This window comes from Girardinichthys multiradiatus, chromosome 22 (assembly GCF_021462225.1).
Source record: "Girardinichthys multiradiatus isolate DD_20200921_A chromosome 22, DD_fGirMul_XY1, whole genome shotgun sequence".
In the NCBI taxonomy this organism is placed as follows: domain Eukaryota; kingdom Metazoa; phylum Chordata; class Actinopteri; order Cyprinodontiformes; family Goodeidae; genus Girardinichthys; species Girardinichthys multiradiatus.
In genome coordinates, this window is record NC_061814.1 from 17,011,336 (window position 1) to 17,031,151 (window position 19,816).

General features: G+C 41.9%; 2 protein-coding genes across 3 annotated transcripts in view; one reads left to right on the forward strand and one right to left on the reverse strand.

Annotated features, from left to right (window-relative positions):
- map3k21 (mitogen-activated protein kinase kinase kinase 21) overlaps positions 1-13,750 on the reverse strand; it is a 35,642-nt gene extending 21,892 nt beyond the window's left edge. The window contains exon 1 of one of the 2 annotated variants that reach the window (XM_047351856.1): positions 12,028-13,750. In XM_047351856.1, the coding sequence (XP_047207812.1) occupies positions 12,028-12,823 (796 nt within the window). In that variant the 5' untranslated portion in view covers positions 12,824-13,750. The remainder of the gene's footprint in view (positions 1-12,027) is intronic. The other variant, XM_047351855.1, reaches the window with a different exon arrangement.
- A 4,305-nt stretch (positions 13,751-18,055) lies between these two features.
- The window catches only part of pcnx2 (pecanex 2), a 53,292-nt gene continuing 51,531 nt past the window's right edge, over positions 18,056-19,816 (forward strand). The window contains exon 1 of the mRNA XM_047351715.1: positions 18,056-18,499. Within this exon, the coding sequence (XP_047207671.1) occupies positions 18,347-18,499 (153 nt within the window). The 5' untranslated portion in view covers positions 18,056-18,346. The remainder of the gene's footprint in view (positions 18,500-19,816) is intronic.

Consider the following 19,816-nt stretch of genomic DNA (forward strand, 5'->3'; position numbering starts at 1 on the left):
AGTGAAAAGGGTCTCTCTTTCATACAACTCCTCTTCCTCAGTCAACTGAACCATCTGGAAATAAAAACACCAGCCATCTGATTTAGTAACCAAATGAATTTTATATTTCCCAATTTTTAACTTGGCTTATACTATGAATGTAAAGCTGTATTGTCATGCTTGGTTTGCTTCTAAAAATGGCTCCAGACACACATCAGGTTGCTGCTCAGTGGCAACGAGGGTCTGATTCGTTACGTGACACAGTTGTCCACAGCACAGGTCAGAGGTCCACGGTGAGAAGCGATAGTTAAGATTCCCTCCTGCCATCAGTTAATATTTTAATAGATGTGAAACAACCTCAAGCATCATTGCACGATGCGCGAGACTCAGAAAGAACAGGGTCATCGGTGCAATTACCATCCTTGGGCAAAGAGGGGATCCTCTACCCTGGCTGCAACAATAGGAATTCCATTACAAGCAGGTTTCACCAGACCAGTGATACACTTCTACTTCCTGTTGTCAAGCCTTCTCCCAGTGATTCCACAGATTCCTCCCAGCGGGCTTCAAGGGCTTATAATGACTTCAGATGGGTTAGTTACATGACCTTGAGGGAAAGTACTCTCAGTATAAACTTGTCTGTGTCGGCTGACATATAAAATGTCATGCAGAATATTTTCTTTGGAGCTGCCTGTTACTTTAGTGTCAGCCCTCCAGAAATGTTTGATAAAAGGAACAAGCTCCTGTCACATGACTCCCTGCTGACGTCAAGCTACAAGTAATAACTTTAAACGCTTGCCATCCCTTTTGGTTGACACGCCAACTGTAATAACAGCCTAGCTAATGAGGTGACTCACTCCAAACCACAGCTGCTAATCGAGGAAATCACCATCAAATGCTCGATTACTTTATTTCTGCAGCAAATCGAAGACCGAATTCTTTTTAATTCTTAAACAAAACGGAGGATCCTCCGGTCAACTTAGTTTACCTGTTCTTTACTTAAACATTGCCTTAAAAATATTCATGTCAACACCTATTTTTATGCAATAAAATAAAAAAGAAGCACATAACTATAAAGAGGAAGCAAAGGGGTTGTATTGTTTTAAAATTTTTTTACAAATAGAAATCTGACTTTAAGTGTGTGACATGCATATGTATTTAGCTGTGTGTGCGTGTGTGTGTGTGTGTGCGTGTGTGTGGTGGACAGAAAACATGGAAGGAGGACGGCAGGTCACATGAGACCAGAACGTTTTGTCCTACATGTAATAATCTTTGCGTGTCGGAAAACAAATACATCTACCTGAAATCCCCATCCCCTTGAGAAAGCACGGTGGTGGCAGCATCATGCTTAGGCATAGGCTGATCTTCCAACCTAACATACAGGCACAGCAGCAGTAGAATACTTACTAGATCAAAGCATATTGATGTGTTAGAAACCCCAAAGTTCAGACCGAAATCTATTTCAGAATTAGTGGCAATAACTAAAAATGGAAAAATATTTACTGATGATCTCCATCAGACTTGACTGAGCTTGAGTTACTGTAGGTTGTAAAGAATGGGGACAAAATGACTCTAGATGTCTCTAGATGTGCAAAGCTAGTAGGGACACACAAAAAGGCTTGCAGCTGTAATTGCAACAAAACATGGTATTGACTCAAGGCTGAAAACAAATGAACATCACGCTTTATGAAAACCATGCATCCTTTTCATTACACATAATTATGCAATAATTTTTACTAGTAGAAGTAAGTTTATCACATACAACCCGGACAAAATACATTAAAGTTTGTAGTTTTGATGTACCAAAGTGTGAAAAGGTTCAATGGGCATTTTTCGTCAAGGCGCAGTATAATTCTTTACAAACGTTCATCCCTGATTTAACTTACAATTTGGGGTCAAAATCTGTCTTGAAACAAACACAACCTTTAACAATCAACTCAAACTCGCTACAAGCAACTTTGGGTTTGGGTAATACTAAACTAACCTCTCAGAGAGTAAACAGCTGGCTGCTTCAAATACCAGAACCAGCAGCGGTGAAACAAACACAGATCCAGCGTAATCTATGAAAACCGCTCAGTTTATTTACAAGCTCAAAGTCTCGTCTCTAACCAACGCCTGAATCAATGTCTCAATCTCCTGGTCATTCAGATCTGTTGGTCCACATTATGTAAGGCTCTGATGATTATTCCTTAAGAATCTGCCAAACTTTAACAGAGCTATAATGTACAAACGTGTTTTTGTTATTGCTCCATCGTTCATTTGGTAATGTTCCACACTATTTTAACAGTATCTTCAATGATTAAAGGTCTAGGCCAATGACAGAAGCAGATATTCATCAATCAAACTCTTTTTGTGCAGATTTTTTTTTTAGCCTATGGACAGGTTACATGGTTGTTCTTACTGGCTTCTAAGGTTTGGAGTGAATCTTTTCATAAGAGACCAGTAAGTGCCTGTTCTTGAAGCAGAAATTCCAGTAAAACTGAACAGAAGATACCTTACATCAACTGCAAATGTGCAAAATGTGGATTTTTCCAAAGCAGGGACCAGAATAGTTTTCTGGAGCCATCCTTCTATCCTATTAATCTTATCAAAAGCCGAACAACACACGAGTCAGTTTTAAAGCAGCGACACTCCAGCAGTAGTTGTGACCCTCTCAGTGTCAACAATTGTAATTCATATAAATCAGCACAGCTCTAAAACCCACAGGAAAAAAAGCAACAAAAAAAGAACACAGACAAGACACAGCAAAACGGAAAAATAGGGAAAAGGGAACAAGGGAATTAAACTTTAGCATTTCGAATTATATTTTTAACAAGTTGAGTTGAAGTCGTGGTAACACAGTGACTACCCTCTTTTCAGTTTAATCCCAACTAAAAAGGTCTTATGTGTTGAGACTCAGAACCACACCCTAACACACAGCTAGAGGTTAGCAATGATAGCTCCTGGTAACAGAAAATGTGTAAAAACGGACATGATTGTGCTCAACACACGGGTCAAATCATTCAGTCAGTCATTTTCTACCGCTTATTCCATAGTGGGTCACGGGGGAGCTGGTGCCTATCTCCAGCAGTCAAATCATTAACATAGCATATTATTAGACTTTCAGTGCTAAGCATAAAGATACAAGAGGTTTCTTACATTAAATCAAACTACATCATAAAAGACTGCTACTAGTTAGAAATAAAAATGTTTCTCTCACTTCACAGAATGCCAGTGGCTGGGCCTGGTTTACCGTGTTTTTCCGACATATTCTGTAGAAAAATGTTTTACAGTAAAATCACCATAATTTTATCCTGCATTCCCTAAATAAAACCACGGTTCTTCAAGAAAAAAAAAAAAAAAAGAGCATTTCCAACCATATCCCAGTCTGCATAATTTTGCAAACTCGTGGAACCCCTGCAATTTGCTTACCGAGCAAACAGGTCGGCAGATGATGCTGTTAACTTAAGTCTACACTTCATCCTGCAACACCTCGACCACCCAGGGACGTACGCCAGGATCCAGTTTGTGGACTTCAGCTCGGCCTTCAACACCATCATACCAGACATCCTCCACCAGAAGCTCACCCAGCTCAACATCCCAGCCTCCACCTGTCAGTGGATCAACAGCTTCCTGACGGACCGACAGCAGCAGGTGAGACTGGGGAACATCTTCTCCCGATCCAGATCAATAAGTACTGGTGCCCCCCAGGGGTGTGTTCTATCCCCACTCCTCTTCTCCCTGTACACAAATGATTGCACCTCATCGGACTCGTCCGTGAAACTCCTGAAGTTTGCAGACGACACCACTGTCATTGGACTGATCCAGGACGGTGATGAGTCTGCATACAGACAGCAGGTGGATCGGCTGGTACACTGGTGTTGTCAGAACTACCTGGAACTCAACCCACTCAAGACTGTGGAAATGGTGGTGGACTTTCGGAGAACACCACCCCATACACCCCCCTCACCATCCTCAACAACACTGTATCGGCTGTGGACCACTTCAGGTTCTTAGGAACCACCATCTCTGAGGACCTGAGATGGTCTTCACACATAGACAATGTTCAGAAGAAGGCCCAGCAGAGACTGTACTTCCTGAGGCAACTCAAGAAGTTCAACTTTCCACAGGAGCTGCTGGTCATCTTCACCACTGCCATCATTCAGTCTGTCCTGTCTTCATCCATCTCAGTGTGGTTTGGCTCATTCACAAAACAGGACAGGTCCAGACTGCAACGAATAATCAGGACTGCAGAGAGAATAATCAGGGCTGACCTTCCCTCCATCCAGGACTTATACAGGTCTAGGGTCAAGAAAAGAGCTGCCAAAATCTCTGCAGACCCCACACACCCTGCACATAAACTGTTTAGAGTTTTACCTTCAGGCCGTCGCCACAGAGCACTGTTTACTAAAACCAGCCGCCACAAAGACAGTTTCTTCCCCCAGGCTGTTTCTCTGATGAACATTTAATAGAGTACAGAACAACAGCATACAGATGTTGAAAATGCACCTTTTTTGTTAGATATGTGTATATTGTACGTTGTACATTGTAAATTTGTATATTCTGTAATGCAAAAACAAAACAAAAGAGCAAAGTGTACCGGAGTCAAATTCCTTGTTTGTATGTACAAACTTGGCAATAAAGCTGATTCTGATTCGTTTCAAGCCCAGACATTTAATAAATATGTTCATTCTTAAGACATGAAGAACACTGCATTTCCAAACATTTTGTGTAAATCAAAACAATTTGTTTTAATGTCAAATTAAAAAAACCCTCGGGTAACGGTCATTCTTGCTACCTTATACATATCTAACAAGAGGAAAAATGTAAAAGTTGTGTGAAAATTCATCAGTTACCAGTTTACCTCCAGCTGCATCAATGTTATCATTATTATTGGCAGCAGTAGGAGTTTAAATGTTTTTCCTCATTTTATTACATCCCTCTCCAACTCAGGATGTCTTCTGTATTAAATGTATCCGTCAGGAATAAATCACAGCTTGCTGCCTGAACACACGTATGTTTTTATTAGCAGAGAGGAAACTGTAAGCGGTTTTAAGTAGCTCGATGCTATTTGAAGCACCTGGCAAAGGCTCTTACTGTGAAGGTTTGCGGCATTGACACTATAGAGGCATAGACCACCATGTTGTTGTTTTGGCTGCTCTACTGAGTAAAATCAGACTCTAGTATACAACGACAGCACTCAAATCTGACTTGCTGTTCACCAGTTAAACAGACAAACCAGACCATCCAACTCAATGTTTACTAATTCTCCATTAGCCGCTAAGAAGCTAGCAGCAGCTGGAGGAGGGGTCTCCACCTGTAGCTTCCCTCGGCACAAAGTCTTCAAAATGCCCTCCATTTTACTTTCAACTGAAGATAATAATACTACACTACAACTGTGGTAGTTATTAAAACTAATGACCATTTTATCCTTGCGACATTAAATCAAAACAAACGTGTGTGAGCGGCAACATAGAATTGTCATACATAGAATGCACATCATAGATGATCTCACGATCTCTCTGCTTTGGACGCTCATCAACATTTTCTCATCGTTCAAGATCCAACGCTGTCATATGACACACCCCTGCTGGTAGCTTCTAAAAACATCACTTTACATTGCTGATGCTTTTTCTGTCTACTTTCGCTCACTCTGCTGAGAAGAAAAACTGTGGAAAGATCAGAATCTGTTTTGCTGGAAGCAAATCAGGTCTCAAGCTTCTTTCCATTGAAAATCAGATATCTGTCTGCAATGTGGGGCTGCCCTGTGGAGTAGTTAGCCTTGTTGCCTAGTAGCAAGATGGTTCTGGGTTCAAATCCCGCCCTGGGGTCTTCCTGCATGGAGTTTGCATGTGCATGTTAGGTTAATTAGTCTGTCTAAATTGCCATTAGGAGTGAGTGTGTGGCTGCATGGTCGTTAGTCCTGTGTGTCTCTGTGTTGACCTGTGATAGACTGGCAAACGGTACCCTGCCTTCAAGCTTCCTCAATGTGTACCTTGTGTATCCATGGTATTTCACACAAGAACATACCTAACAAAAAGTGTTTCAGCAGAAGCTAAGAAAAATGTATTTTACATTTTTGAAACTTCTTTACGTGTTGCTGGAACCAACTGCTTGTAAATATTCCGTGGTCGGTACATGACACATCACAACTCCCTTTAAAAAAATATTCTTCTCAAAATACGGGAAACTGGTCTTCAAGATCCAAACCTTTTCATTTACCAATGTCTTCCAAAAGAAAACCATATTTTAAAGATATATTTCAGGCAGCTTCAAAAAAAATAAATTAAAACACAAACGTGTCATTTTCCTCAACCGTCCCAGCTGAAAAAGTAATTCAGTGTCTGTTCGGCCCACATTGAGCCTGTCCTGTAATGAGAAAGCCCCCAGGCATTCCGGCTGATGGGAACCGGATCAGGGCTAACAGTCGGCTAAATCCATCTATCGTGGTCACATCTCTCTGGGCCATTTTCTCTTTGTCCAGTGTCTTCCTCTCCTGGTTTATGCCTGTAAAAGCTGGCATTACCCGACGGCTTGGCTAATTTAAACACATCAAATGTTTAAGGTGTGCAGCCGGTGCTTTTGCTACATAAAGCATCCATCATTGTGCTCATAAGCCACAGACAGGAATGTGGAGGATTGGTTGATGTGGAAGGCAGCTCTTCTCAGCTGTGGGCCCTTTTCCTTTTCACCCAGTCCTGCAACAATAGGGGCAGTCAGGGAGAGGTCATAAAAAACACAGTGAAAGCATCTCAACTCCTCCTCTCTCCCCTCTGCCCATTCTCTCATCAGAGAAAAGACAGGCACTAACTGTCTGTGTGTCACCAGGGGTAATTGTGGGAAGCCAGAGAAAGTAGCCTTGCAGTACCTATTTGAGTTTGAATATTTTGTTTGGCTCAATTAAACAAAGAATAAGAAAAATGATAGAAATTATATTGTTCAGGGAGATAGTTTGGTGGCTGATTAATTTTTTTTTATGTAAAAACAGAAGTTATTTTGTTTTTTAGTTCCCACAGAAGCAAAGCAGGCAGGTGCCAAAAACTTAAGAGTTGTTACAGGAACTTCTGTTATTTTTCAAAGCAAAACAAAGACAGTTAAAGTCAAATCAAGACAAGTCAATCTTACCCCATTCAGATTAAGTTTTTACAAATAAATAAAACACTAGAAAAAAATGATAGGTTGGAAACAGTTTTCCCCTGTGTCTGAGCTTAATTTGACCTCAACATTTGCTTTTCCTACAATAAAAAAAAGGAGAGAACATGCACTTGTAATTTACGAAAACATCCTGGTTACTGGTTCCAGGACCAAAAAACGGGGGCCATCAGTGGTGTAACAATTCTGAACCAAAGCTCTCTCTACTGCACCCATGGGCATATCAACAAAAGATTTGAAACCGTTCCCAAGCTTTAGTATTTATGGTGTGTTCACGGTCCTACAGAGAGGTCGGTGCGTTCTGAGGGAAACGGGGAGAGGAAGAGCAGCGCCGGGACAGCACGATAAAGCTTGACAATAGCTTCCGACTGACGGGTGTATGCAGATGCAGGCGCTCCAAGCGGAACTCCTGTCAGTTTCAGTGGCATTCAAACACGCATTCCCGGCATACACTCATTCAGACCAAGATGCGAGACAACAAAGTTATTATAGGTTGTGTGTGCTGGCTCAGAACCAAGTTTCAGTGTGTTGATTGCCCCGCATGCCGCTCCGTCGAGTCTGCACACCCTAAATTAAAGAACGCACAACAAAGCTGTGGAGCAGATAGACAGGATTCAACATATATCATCAAGACTCAGTTAAAAAATCTACTAAAAACAACAGATTCTTGAGTAGTTCGAACTTTGATACTATGTACTATCTGCAGTTGTACAAGCCGCCATTTCCTTGTCATCTGCATGCATTCAGGATACTTAGAAATGTCTATTACAGTATTTAAGGGGTGTGCACATGTAGCCAAATAATCCCTGCCTGCATAAGACGTTCTTTATTGGGTTTGATAGCTTTAAGATATTGCTATTAAAATATTATTACCAAACAAGAAACCAAAATCTTTGCCCGAACTAGTCATGAAAGATATTAAGCAGCGAGTCGGGGCAGAACAAAACAAGGACAGAAATGAAGTAAGAAGGGAGACCCCCTCAGTTTGGGGCAATAAAAGAGTAGCGCTCCTCTCTGGGAGATTAAATATGAACAGAACAAAACAAAACGAGGGCTTTGAGACCCTCTGAGTCCTAACCATTCTTTTGGCCACAGTAGCCTAGCAACCGCTGCTTGACCAGTCCATTGTGTAAACGTATGTTAAGCTTTTATCCCTCATTAGCAACATTCCTCCCTGCAGGCTGGGATTTTACAGATTAGGTTGAAAAACACAAAAGAGATTGGACAAATCTTGCTGACTTCCAACATATTACTTTACGGGCTAATCATTGATCAAATAACTGCATGTTTGTCTGCGTGGAGGGTGTGTGCACCGAGGGCTGTTAAAACACAAGAAAAGTACGTTTTTCTTAAGCTCTGTTCTTCGACATCTGTAACACACACACACACACCTGTCCATACCCAGGTTTATAATGCAAGGAAAAGACAGAGCAACACGATTTGAACAACGCTTATCGCAGTGATTAGATTCCACCAACCCCTAGTGGAGAATAATCTCTTTTCTATTATCTTTTTAGTTATTTAAAGCCAAAACAAACAGACAAGCCCCACAGTAGCAGATGCAACTACTTCTCTAAGCTGCATCATTCTATCTTCTTTTTTTTTTTTTTTTCTACTGGGAAAACAACTCAACACTCTGCGGGGAGCCATCTGAGTGTTTGTGTGTCAGAAAGAGTATTTTGTGAGCCAACTGTCCTGCTTCTGACCAAACACACACACAGCTTCGTTCCCAGTTCTTATTTAGATAGCACTCAATATTGACCACACATCTCCAGACTTCTGACCCTGAAACAATCTTCAACAGGCAAGACAGGGTTCAGTTTCCTTACATGCCATGTTGTTTTACTCATAGAATTCAGCAGAAAGCATATTGTTAAAAATCTTCGATGATACCCATATTACGCTCTCTCTGTTCAAGCTCAGGTTGTCACTGGTTCACAGAGAGGTGGCAGGACAAACATGGTGACTTGTGTTTGTGTATGTTAGCCAAACATCCGATTAGCTGCAACAGTCAACAAAACAGTTAAATCCTTTTGCTCCATCTGGTTCAGATTTGAAGCCAGAATAATAATCTAAACGAATACAACTTCTGGAGTTGGCCTCTTTAACAGCGATGGCCTTTCATCAAGGTGACGCAAAGATAAAAAAATATCCTGAGACGACTCTGAACACTAGAGAAGTAAGACATCAGCTGGCTGGTCCTACACAAAAACAAATCAGCCATCAGTGATTACACCATACTGCTACCAGGCAGGAATAGCCACACCACTCATCGGTGTGGAAGATGTTAACGAGTGAAGAGGACTGAAAGTTAGCCGTTTTCCACGTGCTTCCATAGGAAAATAAGGCTGTTTATTCAGGCTGCTATACCAGTGAGAGTCAGCAGCTGAATGTATTAAAACAAAGTTGATCTGTTTCAATCCAGTTCCATCTTCTATGAAACATACTGGATTGGGCAACTTTCTGGGAATCTCACCTTTTGGGTACGGATCTCCAAACCCTGCAGGGAAACATGCTCAATAATCCGAACTCCCGCTTATCACTAATACTAAGACGCTAAAGACAACTGAAACTGTCAACGTCGTTATTTTGTCCTTGTTTTGCTAATGCTAGTGAAATCCTGTACTGACTCCAGAACCGTGTAACACCGTCTCATCTGCCTCTCCCACACAGTCGCCTTTTATCAACAATTAATGGCCGATCGCGCCAGAAAGGATTTTTAAGGCTCCTGTTTAAGACTTTAAGCAAATGAATAATTTAAATATCTAGCACATACCAGCAAAACAGAGGTTTTTCCTCCCAAATATTAAACTGGACGCAGCTGTTTGCTTTGAAAATTTAATAACTATATTGTACGCATTTCATTTGTGCAATCCAAAAAAAAGAAAAATGTGTTAAGATTCATACTTTCTTGAAATGTAGTAAAGGAGATGTGCTTTCATTGAGTTTAGTTGGGTTTTTAAATTATAGAAATAAATAGAAAACAATTGTGATATTTAATAAAGAAGCCATTTTATTCCTACGTTTAAGCTTTAACATACTGGATATTATGCACTTCTAATAAATCTAAAATTGTCTAGTGGATTTTTTTTTTGTTAGTCGCACTATAGAGGACTGCACAAATAACCTCAGTCATAAGATCCTCCACATTAGTGCAACATGATACCTTTCAAATCCAGTAAGAGTCCTAACCCAGAGCACATGGATAGTCTGGTATGTGTACATTTCACAGGTTTTGTGCCGACATTCACACACTGACTTTCACAGCTGGAGATAAACGGACATCGGTATGCCAGAGTTGCTCCCCACGTGGCCCCAGGCTGATGGGAGTCTCCGTTCACAAAAGGGAGAAAAAGTGTTTGGAGTCACATTACGCACATAAACACACCTGAGCTGAAGTGAGCGGCCTGTGTCTCTGGGTATGTGACTCAAACCTTTTTTCACTTCCAGTCCTTTCCATTCATTATTCAGTCCTGGGAAACTAAAGTTTGCTGGCCTCTTGTCAATTACCAGAACTGGAACAGTAGGCCTGCTGCTCTGTGAACCAAAATCAGCTACATGAGCCTGTTCTAGTAGGGAAGGTCTCACAGTATCAAGCCTGTTTCTGCTTGGTAAATCACTGGCTTTGTTCCCTTGAATAATTATTCCGGTATTATACACATACTAATTCCTTTTGTATCTTTTACTGTCTGTGGCTGTTAAGCGCATGTGTCTGGTTATGTGCTTGATAAATCAGACTTTGTTTTAACAACTTTTCAGCTTTAGGTGGAGAGGGGGCTGGGTTAAGTGTATCTGTGTGTTTTAAAGCATTAGGGGTCTAAGAGCAGGGAAAGTGGCCCAGCTGGGCAAACTCTTCACCTAATTTCACATCCTCTCGATGGCTTCCCCCCACCACTTCATTGCATTGCATTGAACCCGTGCAAGGTAAAAGGCCTGGGCTGTGCAAGTGCTCTGGTAAACATGTGGATTATGGGGTTGCAGCAGCTTCATTTAATGCTGGAATAACAGTGCTGGGAATTCTGGCCTAATGAGCAGTGAGCTTGGGAAGTTTGAAAACAAACATTTCCCAATGCCCAATTTAATCAGTTACAATGCCTTGCAAAAGTACCTATACATACTGTCAAGTTCCAATCATAAACTATTCAATGTATTTTATTGGATGTCTATATTACAGATCAACAAGTATCTCACTATTTAGTGGAAAGAAAGAATGCTTTATTTAATTTTTCTGTTACAAATAAAAGACTAGAAAGTGTTGTGTGCATATCCATTTAAACCCACTGAGTCAATACTTTATAAAACCCTTGTTCTCTGTAATTCACGTGAATGCTGAGATTTCACAATGTTTATGACCCTTTACCTTCATGGTTCCTGACTATATTTAACTATGATTAAATTAAAACAGATAGGCCATTGTCTAAAGTACGTTGGTACAAAATGGTTTGTTGCTAAGTAAAAAGGGTTGAAGAGGAATGCATAGGTACAAAATAGGTGCAAAAATTGATCTGGAGCCTTAAACACAAGCAGATGCTATTTATTAATAGGTGCCTTCTGAAAGGAATTGGATGTTCTGGGTTTTATTTAGGGGGATTGGAGTAAAGGGGGGTGAATAAAAATACTCCCAAATAATTCAGATTTTTATGTATCTATACACATTTGGAAGCCAGGGAAGCTTTTCTTCCCACTTCAGTTAGGCGCTACTGTGTTTTGACCTTTTAAATAAAATTCTAATCTGCAAGGTCCAGTTAAAGTTTGCGTTGAAACTTGACAAATGTTTAAAAATTCAAAGGGTATGAATAATTTTGCCTTGTAAACAGTAGAAGACAACAAGAATAAATGACCATGCATGTTTGTTCAGTGTTTCCCTGAGGATCCTTAACTTTTTTTGTCTGCAGCTCTCACACACACATCTTTGCTTACTGTTACTAGACTTTAAGTCACGATGGATGATGGGTACTACGGCCTCCTCGTGCAGATAGTGCATCCCTCGTGCAATCTGGACGGCCCAGTTGACCAGGATGTGTGGCGGGATGCGCCTTCCAGTCAGCGCCCGGTTCAGCGTCCCGCCTCGGGCATACTCCATCACCAGGCACAGGTTGGGCTCCTCCAAGCACACCCCTTCCAGCTTGATGGTGTTGGGATGCTGCAGCATGGAAAACAGTTTGGCCTCCTGTTTGACGCTGGCAGCGGTGGCCGTTATGTCCTCATCTGGATCTTGCCGAGCCGCTTTCACCGCAACCTCCTGATCTTTCCATGTTCCCCGGTAGACTTTGCCAAACCCACCCACGCCTATGATTTCCTCCAGCACCAGTTCACTAAAAGGAATCTGGGTGGGCGAGCTGGGCACTTGTTCTGACACCCCCGCTGACCCGCTGTTTGCGGGAAGACGGTAAATAGCAGGCTGGTACGTGACGTAATTGGAAGGGAAAATCCCGACCCGGTGGTTGATCTTGCCCGTCCACCACCCCTCGTCCCCGGAGATGGCAGCGTCCTTGGACAGGACCTCCACCACGTCTCCCCGCCTGAGGCTGAGCTCGTCCTCGCCGCTCGCCTCGTAGTCGTACGCGGCGGTCCAAAGGGACCGAGTGAGACACAGCGGGGCAGAGTGAGCCCACGACCGGACACTCGGGGACTCCGTCCAGGCATGCTCCCCGGTCCCGCCGCCACCGCCCGGCCGCCCTTCACCGTTTGGGAAAGCGGCCTGCGAGACATCCATTTCTCGGTGGCTGTAGCGGCACCATAGGGTGCAGAGCTTATTGAACAAAAAAACAAAACAAAAAAAAACTTTAAAATGGTAAAATGTAACTTTTTAAAATACCCATACTGTCACATTTGCGAGCCTATCCGAAGGAAAAAGGGGGGACCCCCTCCGCAGCACCCAGGAAAGTCAAACTGTGGGGGAGACAGTGTCTACAAGCTTGTATCCACGTCGCCACTCTGGTGAAAGTATGAGGGTCAACGAGCAACCTAGCGAGGCTGCTCGCTAGGATTAGCCGAAATACGGCTTAGCAAACACCACCGCTTCATGGGCTGATGGTTTAGAGTGATTAAACGCTAACAATTATTTATTAATTGATCCAATGATTTATAAATAAGGAAAAGAAGTCACAACGTGATAACATAATGTCATGCGAGCAAACTAAAGTTAGCCGTTTACCGATGGAGCAAAGTTACAAAGTTTCCGCAGGTGCCGCAAGAGGTGCACCTGCACCTTCCGATCCGAGAAGAAACATACACCCTCCCCGGGGCCGGTGTTCAGTACAAACTCGCAGGTAAAGAGCTCGTAGCAGTCGAATCGCGAAATGTTAAGTTTGCTTGCGGGTTTGTGGACTGTAAACACAAACCCCGACTGCATTCCAGACTTCTGGCTAGCGGGTTAGCTTAGCATAGGTCTGCTTGTTGGTTGGTTTGGGAAAAGTTGTTCCACCTTAGGACCGCTTTATCCAGAGCCTCTTCTCCGAATAGAGCGAACAAACCGGTGACAAAATGGAAAGCGAACAAAAAAAAAAAAAAAAAACACTTGAAACTTTGACTCATCGATACGCGGACAGAAACAAACCAACAATCCCTAAACTTTAACCAAAACAATCCCTCCCACCGCCGCCGCTGCGGTCGCTTAACGGAGTCGGTCGCAGCACTAGCTGGTTGGATCTGAGGACGCTGCTGCCTGCCTGCTGCTCTCCCTGCTGGCTGCGGTGGAAGCTGATTGGTGGACTGCGTGACACGTGACAAGGGCAGCAGTTGGAGTGGAGGAAGGAGCAGCCACTGCAGGAATGTCTGTGGACAGCGCGCTTTCATGGAAATTATTGGAATAGTGAACCATAAAAGCCCTTATCCTCCCCCCGACAGATACACAGACGCATTGATAATAATGAGATACAACCACGGCTTCAAACTACAGCCCATATTTAATCACATACATTCTACATTTATTAGAATATATTACATTTCAGCACTATAAGCGTAACTACTTCATAACAAGCATGCATGCTTGTTATGGTATGCACTATTGGACTTGATTGCACGCCTGATTTTCCCCTTAAAATCGCTTGAGTGTGAGATTGAAGCAAGCCCGTTTAGCATATAATAGCAAAGAACATTTTTCAAAACATCTACAGGTCCTTCTCAAAAAATTAGCATATTGTGATAAAGTTCATTATTTTCTATAATGTAATGATGAAAATTTAACATTCATATATTTTAGATTCATTGCACACTAACTGAAATATTTCAGGTCTTTTATTGTCTTAATACGGATGATTGTGGCATACAGCTCATGAAAACCCAAAATTCCTATCTCACAAAATTAGCATATTTCATCCGACAAATAAAAACAAAGTGTTTTTAATACAAAAAACGTCAACCTTCAAATAATCATGTACAGTTATGCACTCAATACTTGGTCGGGAATCCTTTTGCAGAAATGACTGCTTCAATGCGGCGTGGCATGGAGGCAATCAGCCTGTGGCACTGCTGAGGTCTTATGGAGGCCCAGGATGCTTCGATAGCGGCCTTTAGCTCATCCAGAGTGTTGGGTCTTGAGTCTCTCAACGTTCTCTTCACAATATCCCACAGATTCTCTATGGGGTTCCGGTCAGGAGAGTTGGCAGGCCAATTGAGCACAGTGATACCATGGTCAGTAAACCATTTACCAGTGGTTTTGGCACTGTGAGCAGGTGCCAGGTCGTGCTGAAAAATGAAATCTTCATCTCCATAAAGCTTTTCAGCAGATGGAAGCATGAAGTGCTCCAAAATCTCCTGATAGCTAGCTGCATTGACCCTGCCCTTGATAAAACACAGTGGACCAACACCAGCAGCTGACACGGCACCCCAGACCATCACTGACTGTTGGTACTTGATACTGGACTTCTGGCATTTTGGCATTTCCTTCTCCCCAGTCTTCCTCCAGACTCTGGCACCTTGATTTCCGAATGACATGCAGAATTTGCTTTCATCCGAAAAAAGTACTTTGGACCACTGAGCAACAGTCCAGTGCTGCTTCTCTGTAGCCCATGTCTGGGGAATGCGGCACCTGTAGCCCATTTCCTGCACACGCCTGTGCACGGTGGCTCTGGATGTTTCTACTCCAGACTCAGTCCACTGGTTCCGCAGGTCCCCCAAGGTCTGGAATCGGCCCTTCTCCACAATCTTCCTCAGGGTCCGGTCACCTCTTCTCGTTGTGCAGCGTTTTCTGCCACACTTTTTCCTTCCCACAGACTTCCCACTGAGGTGCCTTGATACAGCACTCTGGGAACAGCCTATTCATTCAGAAATTTCTTTCTGTGTCTTACCCTCTTGCTTGAGGGTGTCAATAGTGGCCTTCTGGACAGCAGTCAGGTCGGCAGTCTTACCCATGATTGGGGTTTTGAGTGATGAACCAGGCTGGGAGTTTTAAAGGCCTCAGGACTCTTTTGCAGGTGTTTAGAGTTAACTCGTTGATTCAGATGATTAGGTTCATAGCTCGTTTAGAGACCCTTTTAATAATATGCTAATTTTGTGAGATAGGAATTTTGGGTTTTCATGAGCTGTATGCCAAAATCATCCGTATTAAGACAATAAAAGACCTGAAATATTTCAGTTAGTGTGCAATGAATCTAAAATATATGAATGTTAAATTTTCATCATGACATTATGGAAAATAATGAACTTTATCACAATATGCTAATTTTTTGAGAAGGACCTGTATACTCAATCATTTTCCCCCTAACATGGGTTGTGCAGATTCAATTAAATCCATGCTCACCTAAGCTAAATGTTAAATGCTAAATGCATTTAAATGCCAAATGCATTTCAGCTATGCATATCAATTAAATCCATGCTCACCTAAGCTAAATGCTAAATGCATTTAAATGCTAAATGCATTTCAGCTATGCATATCTGTACACTGGTCTGACAGGAACTGACAGAATGGGTTTAGGGGTTGGTTTATTTCTCTGCTGGACCTACAAAATCCACACAACTGGTTAGTCTCCCTGTCCAGGCTCGTGTCCGAACAATTCAGCAAAATATATACATTTTGGGAATGAGTGAAGACAAGCATGGTGATTTCCTTTTGCTATCTGGAGAAAGCAGACTGTTTTCTCTCAAAACAGTGATGTGCTATGTAGAGGAAACATGTTTTTTTAAATGTAGAACAACTACAGCATGTAGCACAACTTTCTGTATCAGTTTCTACATGCAGGTGTAGAAAAGCCTGTTGTGATCACAGCACTGTTTGTTGAACACTTTCAGCTTGAAGTAGTTGCTGATGTGATTATCTTGATCTATATTAAAGAAAGGATCCTTTCTTTATTGTAATTTTGGAGTAATTACTAATTATGAGAAGTCTAACTTTAACAGTTAAATAGCTATTAACCAATTGTATTGATAAGGTTTGCTAAGGATTATGATGTGAAAAATGACCTAAGTTAAAGAGAAAGTTTAAGATTTTTGAAGTGAGGTTTTGTTACAATGTTTTAATCAACCTCCTGTTAAGTATTTCTTTTGTATCTTCATTTAGTATTAATCTAGATTAACTGCAGCAGAGGCTGAATCTAACTGATACAGCCCAAGAGAGGCCAAAACTAAAATGGATGTTCTTCAAAGCCACATTTGTCACGTTCTGTGGCTGTAGCAGACCAAAATGCAGACAAGCACTGGGCAGCAGCACGATGAGAGAAGGCTTCTTCTTTAATCAAAAAGGTTTCAAAAAGCTTTATATAAATAGTTTTCCCAAAAACATACATGAGTCAAGGCCAACACTTACAAGAGTTTTCTGAGGAAAACCATAGCACCAGCAGAACTCAACCAGGGGCGTCGTGAACAGGAGGAACCAGCGACCAGTAATGAGAAACACTGAGCTTTTAAACTGAGGGAAGTCAATGTGGAACAAAGGAATGAGCGGCAAGGCAATCAGCAGGAATTAGAGACAGGTGTGGACCACGTATGCAGGGAGGCTGAGGAACAGGTGAACTGATTACAAAACTAAACCATGGGAGAAGGGACTAAATAACAAACTCAGGGAAACCGATCTAAGAAAACTGCAACAGCTTAATCTATAAGAACCTGGAAAATAAGAACTAACAAAGAAACCATAAAGAAAACCCTAACTGAAAAAGTAAACAAACCCAAACAAATACTGACTGAATTAACTGGGAGGGAAGCAGAGAAAGTGATGACTTAAAATAAATGCAAACCAAAATGTAAACAATAAGTGGAACTAAGTATAGTGGCAAGCAAATAACTAAAAGCTAACCTGTCAGAAGGAACTGAAACAATAGAGACTAACACGGGGAACTATACTAGGATTAAGGCTGGGAAGAACTACAAATATAAAGGGAAACAAACACTGAGTAAGTAATAACTGAAGGGGAACTAAGGCCTAGGGGAGGAACTAGTAGGGCACAGAGAAGGAGAAAAGAGAACACAGGAAAACAGAGGAAATAATGAAACGTAGTAAATAAACCAAAGGGACAGAATACACAAAACAGTCACAAGTAAACAAGCACAGAAACCAAAATAGCAGATCCCGACAACATTAGTCTAAAAATTGTCATAACATTTTATACAAACCCATTTAATGAACCTTTAAACCATTGCCATGTTTGCATTTGCCAGTTATTTACACAATGGCCAATGATCATTTCACACATCAAGGTAGGAGGCCATGCACCACCACAATCTTCCTGTGAGAAAATGGAAATGCTTTATTAGTTTAGATAAACGTTGTTATGTCAAAATACTGTGATAAAAAAAACTGTTTTTATGTATGGAAGCGTTTGAGTTTTGTACCGTTCTAACTAATAAGAAACCATTTTGACAATAAGGAAAACTAATTGAGTTGGGATGTAACGTGGACAGCAATGTGGTTTGATTATATACTCCAACGTCCTGCCATACAGGCTCACATCCTGAGCTGTGAAGGTGGGATTCATAATAGAAAAGGCAGAGGGGAGGAGAGGGAAGAATGGAGGGGGCTCTCGGTGCAGCTAGGCATTTGTAGGACCGGATCAGAGGGAGGAAGGGGACAGGCAAACAGGTCAAGATGAGATTCTCGGAAACAGCACCAGCAGCGCGTGAACACAGGCTGGGATGGGGAGAGACAAACAAGAGGACCGAGGATGAGACAGAAGGCTCCGGAGGTCTGCTGCATCGCTCTAACATGGAGGCGCAGTGACAGTAGCACACGTTAGAGGAGATCGTTTCATTGCATCCTTGCAGCATCATCATCCATCCAAACCTGAGCGGAGAGGAGGAGGACATGGGCTCCCAGGTTGTGCAGACCCTGCGTCAGGGAGTCTGGGCATCTCTGACCGGGGGCTGGTACCACGACCCGGACCAGAACAAATTCAACAACTCGTGCCACCTATATCTGTGGATATTTCTCCTGATGCTTCCCTTGTCTCTGCATCTGGTGAGTTTTCATGAGGGGGATCATGATGTTCAAGGCCGCGAAGGTTGCTGCGAGGTGTGTATGTAACAGTGTGTTCATGCGTTGGATAAACAACCACCAGATCTGCAGGTATGTGACACCATCCTGATCTTGCTGCAGCACCGAGAGATGCGAGCATCGAAAAACAGGGCTATGTCGCACTGTTTTTCCCTGCATGCCTCGCATGGCTGCTCCAGGATGTGACAGCGGTGGAGAAACAGTCATCATGATGACTACCCACGCAGGCTCCGTCAGTTAGTTAAAATCCTTTGGGTAAAGCAATTTATTGTTAAGGCTTCCCCCAATGGCATTCTCCTAGTTTTACTCCTTTACAATTTTTTATAAGATACAGCTGATTTCAAAGTTAAGTGGTTTCTCTGATCATAGTCCCTAAATCCACCCATAAACAAAAGCCATGCCTGATTCTGAAACTGCTTAGTGGGGATATCCTTCTGTGAAAACAAGGTGACAATTCAAGAACATTTTTAAATATCAAGTTTTTTTTAGATCATTTTCTTTGCGATATATTAAGAATATTTACAGCGCCATAGAGATGTGGTGCTACCCATTAAAGGTTGTCCACATGTTGTCACATTTCAAACAAAAATGTTAAAGTAGTGAAAAATTAGAGTAGAACCGACATGCTACTGTGTGGTGTCCCCAGTCAATGCTTTGCAGATCCAAATTGCTCTAATTATGGCTGCAAGACCAAAATCGCTTAAACAGACTCAGATTGAATGGAGAGCATTTGCAAACGGTAATTGTGAAGTCCTGCCACAGATTTTCTGTTTGATGAAGGTCAGGACTTTGACTGGGCCGTTCTTACATAAAAATATGCTTTGATGTAAACCATTCCAACATAGAACTAGCCAGCCCTTCCACCCCATTGTATTAAACATGCCCCCATCATGTTTCATCGTGGGGGTGGTGTGTTCAGTGTGATGTGCATTGGTAGTTTTCACCACATATAGCCTTTTGCATGTAGGGAAAAAACAGTTTGGTCTCATCTAACCAGAGCACTTTCTTCACCATGTTTATTCTGTGGCTTGTGGCAAAGTACAAGGAGGACTTCTTGTGAATTTCTTTTATAGTTTTAGCATCTCGGTCACTTAGGTAAATCTAAAAAAATGTGGATATTGTGAAAATGTTCAATATTTTTTATTACTCATTTCAAAAAGTGGAACTCCTGTGATATAAATTCATTACACATAGAGTCAAATATTTCAAGACTTTATTTCTTGTAATTTTGATGATTATAGCTTACAGATAATAAAACCAAAATGTCAGTGTCTCAGAAAA